Source organism: Mercenaria mercenaria, chromosome 13 (assembly GCF_021730395.1).
Source record: "Mercenaria mercenaria strain notata chromosome 13, MADL_Memer_1, whole genome shotgun sequence".
Taxonomy (NCBI): domain Eukaryota; kingdom Metazoa; phylum Mollusca; class Bivalvia; order Venerida; family Veneridae; genus Mercenaria; species Mercenaria mercenaria.
The window spans coordinates 75,375,558-75,389,239 of NC_069373.1; the positions used below are offsets into that span (position 1 = coordinate 75,375,558).

The window sequence follows — 13,682 nt, forward strand, 5'->3', positions numbered from 1 at the left end:
CCTTCGGGAATTTTCATTTTACCTGTACTTTATTATAGATGTTCTTTAAAGGAGCGACCTACAGGAGTGTGTCAGTATCATTATTCATGTACACCACTCATGGGTAAACTCAAAGAGTGTTGGAAAAAATACAGAAGTCTGGTTACAACTGCATATTTTACATATGGCAGTGTCCTTAGATCTTTCAACACATTCTCTAAGCCCGAGAAGTGTTGTTTTTTTTCATATAGAAAATTATGTACATTAAACACACTTTTAATTATTGTTATATGGTGTTACTGTGATTCAGGTATTATCCATTATTTCAGTTAATCTTAAAAAAAGACAGTAAAAAGTTTAAAATTGTCAGACTGGATTCCAATGTTTTCCTCCCCATACATTGCCAGGAATCTGATATGAGTGAGGACTGTTGATTCCACCTCTTGTTTATTGCCACTGCAAAACACACATGTAACAAATGTAAGATATTCTTACTTTCCCTATCAAAGATATGATCTTTGTTTCTATTGGTTTATTTTTAGAAAAAAGTAGTGCCAATCATGAATGCATAGACAGTTTTTACTGTCAGAGGTAGTCTTTCATGATCTATGCAGAACAGTTTAGTAACGATGTTCATGTCTGTAATAGACTGAAACTACATATTTTTCCTGAAAGAAGTTCCTTGATTTATTTTCTAGGCAGTGCAGTATTTATTAATTATGATGATTAAAACTTTCTCCACAATTGAGCTGAAATAGATTTATAGTTTGTAAAAATTTACAAGAGATACATTTGTAATTACAGATGGGGTTTGCTGGAATTGCAGTTGGCGCAGCTATGGTATGTCATTATTTTGCCTCTGTTTTCCTTCCATTCAGCAAACTCTTAAATATTTTAGATGTATATTTTTATGGTCCGGAAGGGAGGCATATTAGTTTTCAGCTGTCCGTCCGTTCGTTTGTTAGTTAGTTAGTTAGTTCGTTAGTCATAATGTTAACTTTTTGCATGAAGGCACTTTACTCGCGAACCACTGCACCCAGGACCTTCAAACTTCACATACTGATAGTACTTATTGAGTATACCACCCCTACTGACTTTGGGGTCACCAGGTCAAAGGTCAAGGTCACAGGGGCCAACGTTAACTTTTTGCATGAAGGCCTTTTACTTGCGAACCACTTCACCCAGGACCTTCAAACTGTACATGCTGATAGTACTTATTGAGTACACCACCCCTTCTGACTTTGGGGTCACCAGGTCAAAGGTCAAGGTCACAGGGGCCAACGTTAACTTTTTGCATGAAGGCCTTTTACTTGCGAACCACTGCACCCAGGACCTTCAAACTTCACATGCTGATAGTACTTATTGAGTACACCACCCCTACTGACTTTGGGGTCACCAGGTCAAAGGTCAAGGTCACAAGGGCCAATGTTAACTTTTTGCATGAAGGCACTTTACTTGCGAACCACTGCACCCAGGACCTTCAAACTTCACATGCTGATAGTACTTATTGAGTACACCACCTCTACTGACTTTGGGGTCACCAGGTCAAAGGTCAAGGTCACAGGGGCCAACGTTAACTTTTTGCATGAAGGCCTTTTACTTGCGAACCACTGCACCCATGACCTTCAAACTTCACATGCTGATAGTACTTATTGAGTACACCACCTCTACTAACTTTGGGGTCACCAGGTCAAAGGTCAAGGTCACAAGGGCCAATGTTAACTTTTTGCATGAAGGCAATTTACTTGCGAACCACTGCACCCAGGACCTTCAAACTTCACATGCTGATAGTACTTATTGAGTACACCACCTCTACTGACTTTGGGGTCACCAGGTCAAAGGTCAAGGTCACAGGGGCCAATGTTAACTTTTTGCATGAAGGCCTTTTACTTGCGAACCACTGCTCCCAGGACCTTCAAACTTCACATGCTGATAGTACTTATTGAGTACGCCACCCCTACTGATTTTGGGGTCACCAGGTCAAAGGCCAAGGTCACAAGGGCCAACGTTAACTTTTTGCATGAAGGCAGCACTTTACTTGCGAACCACTGCACCCAGGACCTTCAAACTTCACATGCTGATAGTACTTATTGAGTACACCACCCCTACTGACTTTGGGGTCACCAGGTCAAAGGTCAAGGTCACAGGGGCCAACGTTAACTTTTTGCATGAAGGCACTTTACTCGCAGACCACTGCACCCAGGACCTTCAAACTTCACATGCTGATAGTACTTATTGAGTACACCACTCCTACTGACTTTGGGGTCACCAGGTCAAAGGTCAAGGTCACAGGGGCCAACATTAACTTTTTGCATGAAGGCACTTTACTCGCGAACCACTTCACCCAGGACCTTCAAACTTTACATGCTGATAGTACTTTATGAGTACACCAGCCCTACTGACTTTGGGGTCACCAGGTCAAAGGTCACAGGGGCCAATGTTAACTTTTTGCATGAAGGCACTTTACATGCGAACCACTTCACCCAGGACCTTCAAACTTCACATGCTGATAGTACTTATTGAGTACACCACCCGTACTGACTTTAGGGTCACCAGGTCAAAGGTCAAGGTGCTGCGGGGGCATTTGTTTAAAACTTAGGTGTCAAGAACTCAGAAACCAAAATATACCTTTAAAAGTACTTTGAAAAAAACAACCCAAACAGATTAATGTAGTTCAGTGTTGAAATAAATCTTGTGTAAATGGGAGAAGAGAGAACAACTTTATTTTGATATATCTGATGTAAATTTTTGCCTACTAATAGATGTAAATTTACTTCTGAAAATTTAGCATGTCATTATATTCTCACCATTAGTGTCGTGTTTTATAAAAGATTTATAAAAAAAATTGTATATTGTCATAGGATTTTATTGACACATTTCTTCCTGAAAGCAACATTTGATTTATGATTAATATTTTATAGATAGTTTTGCTAGAGAAGAAATGCAGAAATTAAATGTGAAATAATCAGTGTATGATTTTTCTTTGACATTTTTCAGGCAGGTCTAAAGCCAATCTGTGAATTCATGACCTTCAACTTCTCAATGCAAGCTATAGACCAGGTAGGGTAAATTATACTATTGCATTGTAGGTTTTGTGTTTTTTTCTGCTTTAAGGGTTCTAAAAAATAAGTACTGTGAAATTAGTGGCATTCTCTGGACAACTTTTTGTGGGTTTTGTGATTGCATCAATCCACGAAATGAAATTCCAACAAACTAGCAAAGTTTCCATTGTATTATTTTGGTAAGTGGAAATCAACACAATTACATGCCAACGAAATAGCCATTTTTAGGCAAAACCGGAAAAAAGTTTACCTACTAATGTAAATGATTACTCATTGTATTGAATTATTTGGTTCTCATTTTCTGTTAGTATCTGAAACTTTTCCGGGTCTGTCTCATCTGTGTTTTATTTATGCTTTCCAGACAGATATTCTGATCTCTTTTTTAACTACTTCCATATTTCACAAGTTTTATTATTACCAGTATGATATTAATAATTTTCATTGTTTCAGGTTATAAATTCTGCTGCAAAGACATACTACATGTCGGCTGGAAAAGTAAGTGTATTTTCTTTAGCTATTTGATCACTGTTCTACATTATATGTATATGATAGGGATCATAGGGTCATGAGGTCAGTCATGAGTGAGAGGTATGTTTTCTGTAACCATTTCTTAGATGACATTGTGCCTGAAGTCATTCGTCCTGCACCTCTGATCCATGTGGAGAAGTTGGCAGCTACTTATGGCAAACAGATTTGTACAGATGCAGAGAACAGGAACACTAGTTAGATTTAACTGCCCACCATTACATGATTAAAATACGATGCTAGACCTAAACAACAAGTGACAGGATCTTTAAAGTGTTTTGTAAGCAGATTTTCTGAAGGTAGTCCTGCTTATTTGATAGTCTTGAAGTCAGGTTGTTACATAATTGATCTGGAAGTATATGTTATATTGCTTTATATATAAAGCTTTAATGAGAGTTTTCAAATGTACATTTGGAAATCTACTTATTGCTTGACAGTGATGTTATTTTAATGACTGAATGTAGCATTTCTTATTCTGGCTAAAATACTTTATTTCAATCTTATGATATTATTTGTCAGGTTCCAGTACCAATAGTATTTCGAGGACCAAATGGTGCGTCAGCTGGTGTGGCAGCCCAGCATTCTCAGTGTTTCGCTGCATGGTATGGTAGCTGTCCCGGACTCAAGGTTGTCTCCCCTTACTCCTCTGAAGACAGCAAAGGTCTGCTGAAATCTGCCATTAGAGATCCAAACCCAGGTATAATTACAGACTATTTGTTGAACAAATTGTTTTACTTTGGATTAGTTTCTGTCGAGCCCGCTTGCGGTGAGCTCGATATAGTCGCGCCACTTTCGATGTGTGTACGTCCGTGCATGCGTGTCCGTCTGATTTTTTCTGAACCATAACTTTGACATGCATGGACCAATCTTGTTTATAATTGGCATGAATGTTTACCTCAATGAGAAGCATGTCATGTGCAAACCCCATGTTCTTATCTCAAAGGTCAAGGTCACAGTTGGAGGTCAAAGGCCAAACTGAAGTTTGTCCGGAGCATTTATTCTTCATGCATTGTGGGATTTTGATGTAACTTGGCATGAATGTTTATCATTATGAGACTGAGTGTTATGCACAAGAACCAGGTCCCTAGATCCAAGGTCAAGGTCACACTTGACAGCTGGTGGGCTCAACATTCTGCCCGTGGGCATACAAGCATTCTTATACACATTAATTACCCCTCATCACACTGTATCTTAACCCTCATTGCTTGGAGTTATTTACCCATCATTGCACACAGTTCTTTACCACTTATTATTATGGGTTCTTTACCTTTCATCACTCGGGGTTCTTCGCCCCTCATTGTTTAGTGTACTTTACCCCTCATCGCTCAAGATTCTTTACCCCTACTGTTGAGGATTCAGGTGTAAATCTATGCCTGAAGTATTGTGTGAAAAGGCATGTGGTTTTCTTCCTTTGCCATATAAAGCTGGAACACCACCATGTAACTTAAAACCCAACAAACAAAAAAATCTTACTTTTCATCTGTTTATCCAGCAATATACTACATGTCTTAACAAAGTCTCCTTTAACTTGATATTGCCATATCTAGGTTGTTGTTTTTCTCTTTTTAGCTCATCTGATTTTTTGAAAAAAAATGATGAGTTATTGTCATCACTTGAGCGGTTGTCGGCAACGGCGTCGGCGTTGCCTGGTTAAGTTTTATGTTTAGGTCAGCTTTTCTCCTAAACTATCAAAGCTATTGCTTTGAAACTTGGAATACTTTTTCACCATCATAAGCTGACCCTGTATAGCAAGAAACATAACTCCATCTTGCTTTTTGCAAGATTTATGGCCCCTTTTGTACTTAGAAAATATCAGATTTCTTGGTTAAGTTTTATGTTTAGGTCAACTTTTCTCCTAAACTATCAAAGCTATTGCTTTGAAACTTGGAATACTTGTTCACCATCATAAGCAGACCCTGTACATCAAGAAACATAACTCCATCTTGCTTTTTGCAAGAATTATTGCCCCTTTTGGACTTAGAAAATCAGTTTTCTTGGTTAAGTTTTATGTTTAGGTCAGCTTTTATCCTAAACTATCAAAGCTATTGCTTTAAAACTTGCAACACTTGGTCACCATCATAGGCTGACCCTGTACAGCAAGAAACATAACTCCATCCTGCTTTTTGCAAGATTTATGGCCCCTTTTGGACTTAGAAAATATCAGATTTCTTGGTTAAGTTTTATGTTTAGGTAAACTTTTTCTCTTAAACTATCAAAGCTATTGCTTTGAAACTTGCAACTCTTGTTCACCATCATAAGCTGACCCTGTACAGCAAGCAACATAACTCCATCCTGCTTTTTGCAATAATTATTGCCCCTTTTGGACTTAGAAAAATCATTTTCTTGGTTGAATATTATGTTTAAGTCAACTTTTCTCATAAACTATCAAAGCTATTGCTTTAAAACTTGCAACAGTTTTTCACCATCATAAGTGGACACTGTACATCAAGAAACATAACTCTATCCTGCTTTTTGCAAGAATGATGGCCCTTTTTAGACTTAGAAAATCATGGGTAGGACAATATTTCTATTATACAAAAAAAATCAGATGAGCGTCAGCACCCGCAAGGCGGTGCTCTTGTTTTCTAATAATCATGCTACAGATAAATTGCTACCAAAGTTGAGTTATTAATTGATTATGTTAGTAAAGTTTTGGTATAAAAAAAAACACTAGTTTTAAAATAGTTGGAAGACATTTCCTATAGATTGATGCTTATGTATAAGTTATGATTAATGATGATTGAACTATATATTTTTGTTTGCAGTGATAGTTTTAGAAAACGAGATTCTGTATGGTGCAGGTTTTGAAATGTCCGACGAAGCAATGAGTAAAGATTTTCTAGTTCCAATTGGAAAAGCCAAAGTAGAAAGACAAGGTAAGAATGATAGAATTTTATTCTGCAATTATGTATGGTGTAGGTTTGATGGGTCAGATGAAGCTGTGTAGATTTTCTGGCTTATCTGTTGGTAGATGAAATATTTAAGCAATAAAACTTGATATGTTTACAGCCTGTATACGTTGAGTGAAACTTACTGTGGCTCTCTTTGAAGAAGAGGTTTTATATTATTTTGCTTATTGCTGGTCTGTTTGTAGAACATTTGGTTTCCAACCAATAACTAGAGAATGTTTAGTCTCACAGTGGCCAAACTTTATAGGATGATTGCCTGTGGTCAGTAGGTGGCATGTATTATTTTGGGGATCAGTAGGTCAAAGGTTTTAGCTTTCCTTTCAGTCAACAATTGCAGAAAAAAATTATAATGTAAAAAAATGAACTCAGCAAGTTTTTAATACATTCTCATCTTTTACATGCAAAAGCTAGTATAATTTATGTTTACATTATTTTTATTGTTGTTTTAGGATTTGATTGGTACAATATTATATAAATGTATGTCAGTAGATAATGTTGGATATGTTTTTTGAACAGGCAAACATTGTACAATAGTGGCCCATTCAAAGTTTGTTGGTACAGCGCTAAGTGCTTCAGATGAACTGGCAGGTATTGGTGTAGAATGTGAGGTATGTATTTATTTATTCTTCAGAAACTACCTGGAGACCTCTGCTGATAAGCAGTAAAGGTCACTAGGTTCATATTTTTCTAAGGAATTGAGTGTCTTTGGGAGGGTTTATGACTAATGTAAAGCATGGCTTTATCTGAAATAATGTCAAGTAATCTCCATCACTGAAGCTGAAAGGATGTCATGTGACCTTAACTGTTGTTACAGGAAATCAAATAAATGAAATGATACACAAAATTAATAGATAATTTTAATAGGCATTCTTTGACAGATGTCTCTATGATGGACAAACTACTTGTCACTGAGCCATTAACATCATAGAAATATTTTCTATCCTACAGTAATAAAACTTAGAAGTACTGAAAGTGTTAATGTTGTGCTGATGAACCACTTTTATTCTAAAACACTTTATGTAAAATTGCTAGGTTGTATTTTGCTATCTTTCAGAGCATGTTGGGAATGTAAATCTTATAAAATAAAGAAGACTTAATCACTATTTTATTGTTTGCTTGCATGATGATTATATCCACCTGAACAAAAATCAAATGCTGCAGATTCAAACCTTCCAAAATATTCAAGGGGACGTCTCTGTTAGAGTGGTTTACCCTTAACCCTTAGCCTGCTAAATTTCTAAAATGGACTTGTCCATCATTCAGTTTGGGCCATACCACTTATTATTCAAAGGGGTGTTCACTGAAAATTTACTGACTGAATAGCCAGCAGTGCAGACTATGATCAGCCTTGGTCTGCATTGGTCGTAAAGGCAGAATCACTTGCCGCCAGGAGGCTAAAGGTTCAGATTGCTGACTTTGAATCACTAGCCCCTTACCTCACTTGGATGTAGAAATCTTTATGTGAGAAAATCATCCAGCTGGCATATAGAAGGTCAGTCGTTCTACCCAGTTACGCCTGAAAAAGTTGACTAGGGACAGGACACCTGAGGCTTTCCTTCACAATCAAAATCAGGAAAACTCAACATATTACCTAAATTGCGTTGATGTTACTCCAAACCCAGTGCAAACATAACAAACCAAAATGTTCATGGGCATTTGACATTAAATTGAATAAGTTTCAGCAGTTTTATTTTTTCATAGTTCTGGACTTAGAAAACAATATATTGTTTTCAATTCTTTGAAGGTAATCAATATGCGGACAATTCGTCCAATGGATGAGGAGACCATTAATAAATCAGTGATGAAAACAAACCATCTTGTGACTGTAGAAGGAGGCTGGCCGCAGTTTGGTGTTGGTGCAGAAGTATGTGCCAGAGTTATAGAAGGTAAATAAAATTCAAAATTCTTCTACTTTCTTTTCTTGGGAGTAGAATTCTTTCATATAAGGAAGTCATCCCACTGGTTAAGAAAAGGTCATTGGTTCTACCCAGGTGCTCAGACTGAGAGGGGAAGCTAGGGTATTCCTCTGTCAAAAGCTGGAAAAATCATGATATGACACGAGTTGAAATGACTCAAAGCCAAACAGAAGAAAAGTTCATCAATTCTAAAGCATTTTAAGGTGCTTTACCTTTTTTCAAAACATTGTTTTTGCTTTTTACAGGGATATTTGTGCAAAAAATCATAGGACCTGTGTTCACAATGATAAAATACAAAGTTAACAAATTTTAAGGGTTTAATGTTACCCATCGAAAAAATGTGAGGGAATCTGTTCAAGACATAAAGAACTTTTATCTTGCTTGTTTGTATGGGGAGTTTATTTGTAGTTTTAATGATCTTTCTATATATTATAGATTATTAAAGCTAAAGGGATGAAAAAAATGTTTAGTAACTTTTGGTTCAAGTTTTGCTAGGATTAAATCATGTGAGGGAGCTGCTCAGCTTTCCAAATGAGGTCATTATTTTTACAGGCTATTTCCATGGGAAAAATTTCCCCTGTTTAGAATGTGTTTAGAATAATATCACATTGTGCTTTGTAGTCACCTATTTACAAGATAAGAAGTTTATTGACACTACTATTTTCGTTTCATATTTTCAGGTCCAGCCTTTAATTTCTTAGACGCTCCAATCCTCAGAGTTACAGGCGCGGATGTTCCAATGCCGTATAATAAAACTTTAGAAGAAAATGCTCTACCACAAAATGTTAATGTAATAAGATCTGTGAAAAAAGTCCTCAATATTAAGTAAAATTTTGGCAGCAAATTAGACTTAGACAGAATGGTAGATTTTGGACTGAAAAATTAAAAATTCTGATGGTTTATTGTGAAAGAAACTGCCTGTGTTGTGTATGTCTTGTGGAGACTTTTAAAATATGAAGAACTGAAGGTTTAGTAGAATTTCGTTACTGATTGGTTGGAAAATCCTGTTTGATTTCTTTAAGAAAATTTTAGAGAAGAATTTACTTTTGCACTCTTAAGAACTTTTGAACCTCGTTCCAGCGACATCCGAAGTTAGGACGAAGCTTAAGTGCTATAAGTTATAACATAAATTCAAGAATAGAATGAATTTTTACATACACTCACATTATTTTGAGTATATAGTTTTATTTCCATTTAATAACTTTCCATTATGATAAAACTGGCAGCAACATACTGATCAGTAGACTTGATAGATTTGAACTTATATAAGGTTGTAATGGAAAGGAAATAAACAGATTTTAGAAAGTAATAGATGGAAATATTCAATAGATTTTGGAAAGGAAATAGATGGATCTTGGAAACGAAATAAATGGAATTTGGAATGGAAGTAAATGGATTTCGAAATTTCAAAATGGCTATGCCTGCTGAGATTTCACAGTAAAATAGTCTTTTAAAAAGTGTTTCAAAGTGAATGGTTTAAGATTTTTTTTCAGTATTAGTTTGCAGCACTACTTTTTGTTCGACATCACATAGATATCTCAGTAAGTTTAATACTAATTTAGTTTACCATTTTTGCCACTCTTATTATTCATTAGCCACTAAAGAAAAATTAGCATTTTACGAGAAATTAAAAGACAATATTATAGTTGTGTTTGCATTTGTGTTAAAAGGATTGATAAATGTGATTATACTTATTTTATGTTTTGAAAGATATTTTTTTTGTTAATTTATAGTTTGAAACACATTCATAAAGTAAATGTTTTACTGTCTACATGTTGTCATTTATGCTAGGTGTTAAGTGGTCCCTTAAACTTAATAGAATCTTAATTACTTAATAGAATCTTATTACAATATTGCATGTTATTGTGCATTTATACATGATTTTATAAGAGTTATGTTGTCGTGTTAGAATTGTTCAGTGCTGTGTTAACATAGATGAGTTAAACTATATTTAGACATTGATACCGTTAATAACCTGGAACATGTAGCTGAAAACTAGACAATTATATAATGATAGATAAGTTTAACAAGTTTGCTAAACTGGAATTTTGGGAATAGCTTTCATAAACTCACTAAAGGCCTCAAAAACTAACTTGGGGCCTCATTACCTCACTTATCTAGAACAAAGGAAAAGCTTACAGCAGGAAAATTGATGTATGGTAGGAGAAATGCAATAGTTCACAATGAGTGCAGGGTACAGGGTTTTTTTTATTTGAATCTGTGTTCTTGTTAGGCTTATGAAAGTCAAGTTTCATATAAAACTCAAGGTGCACAAAAGTGTTGAATGTGTGCTAGAATCCCCCAAAATGTGTGGGCTGGGTTTGTTAAGCACTGGGACAACCCTGTACATATTAAAATGCTTTAACTTTGCTTTAATTTTGCTGGTTAAGTTTTTAACACATCTAAATAACCTTACAAAGTTTACCTTGTACACTGTTTCGTTAAAAGTACTCTTAAATAAGAAATTGTTGTATATTGAAAATAACATGTACAGACAAGGACTTGAACAGCAATTTAGAAATTGAAAGCTATAATACAACTGTACATGAAAAGTTTGTTTATTTCATGCAATGTGCTTTTACAGCAAGTGTGATATTTTGCTATTAGTGTAAAATCATTTAATTTAGTGGGCATAGGCTTTTGTGTTTTTTCCCCCAAAAAATGAATAACTTGTATGGATATGAATTTGTGGATTCCCATTTATCAAGATAAATTATATGAGAATTTTACATGTTTGTTGGGATTGATGAAATTAACGAAAATTAGTCACCCATAAATATTACTGATTTACAGTATGGATGTTGTGCTGTTATTATTGTTGAGATGTTAAGGATTGTTGTAGATGTAGTTTAGACATTGTACCGGGTTTTAGCTTATGAATATTTCTCAGCGGGTGCCTGTAATATGATAAAATACTGTTGAAACATAAGCTATCTCTCCAGTTTGCTTTTGCATGGTATTAATAAGTTAGGTATAATACATGCTTTTTCATGTTGTAATATCAGCAGAAGCCCTCGGGGGTATGTTGGTAGCCTTTCCGGATAATAACATGAAATAAACATGACTTACCACTATTGTTGCTTGAAACATATAGAAAAGTAAAGAAAATGAAAATATTGTAGGTCAGCATCATTAAATGTTCATGAAATATTCAGGAATGTCGATGTTGTTTGATCACGTTTACATCATTTCATTTTGAGTTAACTGTTGTAGAGTGGTAATACATTACTCTGCCCTGAAATGTGCATATTTAAAAAGCTTTATTGACAGCATGTAAGTACAAGAATCTCTCTGTTAATACACCTATAATCTGCTGCTAACACACCCTCTGAAAACAATAAAAGCAGCAGTTTTATGCTAGAGTGTTAATTTACTGTTGAACAGGTCTTTCTGTGGAACAGCTTTTGTAATGTTATTTTTGGAAGAATTTTCTGTCACATATATCATTATTTTTGTGTGCACAATTTTCATTTAATTGAACCATTTGGTACTTCTAAATGTCAGTTGTTAAGACACATTTTGCTTATATATAACTATGTATATGAACAAGAATAATTTTTGTCTGTGTATTTTTGCTTTAGAGACCATGAAAATTATTTTCTCATTGTTATTTATTTCAAGAAGTTTTAAAATTTTGCCTAGTACATTGCATGTATTTTAAAACATTAAGTCTATTTACACAAACTATTGTTTGCTTATCTTAAACTTATAAAACAAGACCACACCAGGATTGATGCATTACTGAAAAGGTTTTGTCGTAGTGTTCAAATGCGGACTTTTGTATATATGAAGTTGGTCAGTTTTCATTGTAATCTGAGAAGACAGATAGAAAGTCACCTATTTCTTTTATCTCGGAAGAGAATGATTTCTCATTCATTTACAAATTCCATCAGTCTTAATATGGATTTAAGTAAGATTACTGTTTTATGGTTACTGTGACAGTTGCACTTTCTGATGAAATTGAGGGAAGCAATATTGATACAGAATGTATTGTTATACATGGAAGTTTAGGTACATGTACTGTCATTAAAGGATTGATTAAGTTGATAATGTATAATTTCTAGATTTTTGTGTTTGAATATGCTATGAGAGTAAGATGAAACCACCGCCAGCTGGCAGATAGACGGGTAACTGCGGGAACACAATCGAAAACTTATTATCCCTCCAAGTCTTTTTATAAAGCCATTGTTAGCTGGTTAGTGGTGAATTTACACTTAAATCTGTGTTTTCGTATTTATATTTGTAGAACTTTGACTTGGTTTTGCCTGATAAAATAAAACTTACGTAGTTACCCAGAGATGTAGGTCAGTTTGGGTAATGTCTGTCAGCCTAGTGTTTCTAAAGTGTCCCTTCCAGTAATATTAAAATTTATTGGAAAAAGCGTATAGGAACATTATAGCAGTACTTCCTTTGCCTAAAATAGTCTGTGGGAACCTTGTTATTGGCCAATTTCAGGATTGTTCAGACTGTCTTGAGAATTGTCTAAAAATAAATTCTTGCCATTGGTCAGTGTTCTGAGCATGCTCTGAAATAGCCAGTCAGATGCTAGAATGTTTGGAATGGCCATTGTTCTCTACCACCTGTCTTTAGCTGACTTAATTATTTTCTTACAGTATGTTTCTTTCAGTACTGCTCTAATAAATTGATAAACTGCAGAGGGTCCTCTATAAACTCTAGTTGGTTTAGTACATTTATCATCATAACAACAAATGACTTAGTAGCTGTAACCATAACCTATATGTTTTTGATATGGCTTGGCTTAAATTTTTGATGAGTTATAAATTGTTTTGGACAAAAATTTGAAAAAAAATATTCATGAAATACTTCTAGCTGTCTCAGCATAGTTTTATAAACAGAAATAAGTAGGTTTATGAAATTTATTTTCAGCGGAGAAAAATCTAAAACTGGGAAAGAGGATTATGTTAGAACTGACAGACAAGAATTAGGATTCAGACTTATATTTATCTTATTTTAACATAACATGAGATTATGTTAATGGTTTTACATAAATGTATTTTGTTTTACAAGAACATACTGTTATTAACAAGAAATTGATGAAACGTTAATTTATTTCTGTTTGTCTTTTTATGCCCCTAAAGTGAGTGAGGTATGTAGAAGATACAGTATCTTTCTTTACTGGTTCTGTCAGTCTGCCAGTGCTTTGTTAGCTCACCTGAAGACAAAGTGCTCAGGGGCTGTTGTGATCACTGATTTTGGCCTCCATCTGTCGTCTGTCCACACTTTCCTTCAGACGAGATCTCCTTTAGAACTGTGTGGTGAAAGTTGATGGA

At 35.0% G+C, this 13,682-nt stretch overlaps 1 protein-coding gene across 1 annotated transcript in view; it reads left to right on the forward strand.

The window, feature by feature from the left end:
• The window catches only part of LOC123528638 (pyruvate dehydrogenase E1 component subunit beta, mitochondrial-like), a 28,302-nt gene extending 14,845 nt beyond the window's left edge, over positions 1–13,457 (forward strand). Inside the window, exons 5-12 of the mRNA XM_053522345.1 lie at positions 784–819; positions 2,977–3,039; positions 3,492–3,536; positions 4,086–4,263; positions 6,332–6,442; positions 6,992–7,083; positions 8,220–8,361; positions 9,072–13,457. Coding sequence (XP_053378320.1) covers positions 784–819; positions 2,977–3,039; positions 3,492–3,536; positions 4,086–4,263; positions 6,332–6,442; positions 6,992–7,083; positions 8,220–8,361; positions 9,072–9,220 — 816 coding nt within the window. The 3' untranslated portion in view covers positions 9,221–13,457. The remainder of the gene's footprint in view (positions 1–783; positions 820–2,976; positions 3,040–3,491; positions 3,537–4,085; positions 4,264–6,331; positions 6,443–6,991; positions 7,084–8,219; positions 8,362–9,071) is intronic.
• Positions 13,458–13,682: the final 225 nt, after the last annotated feature.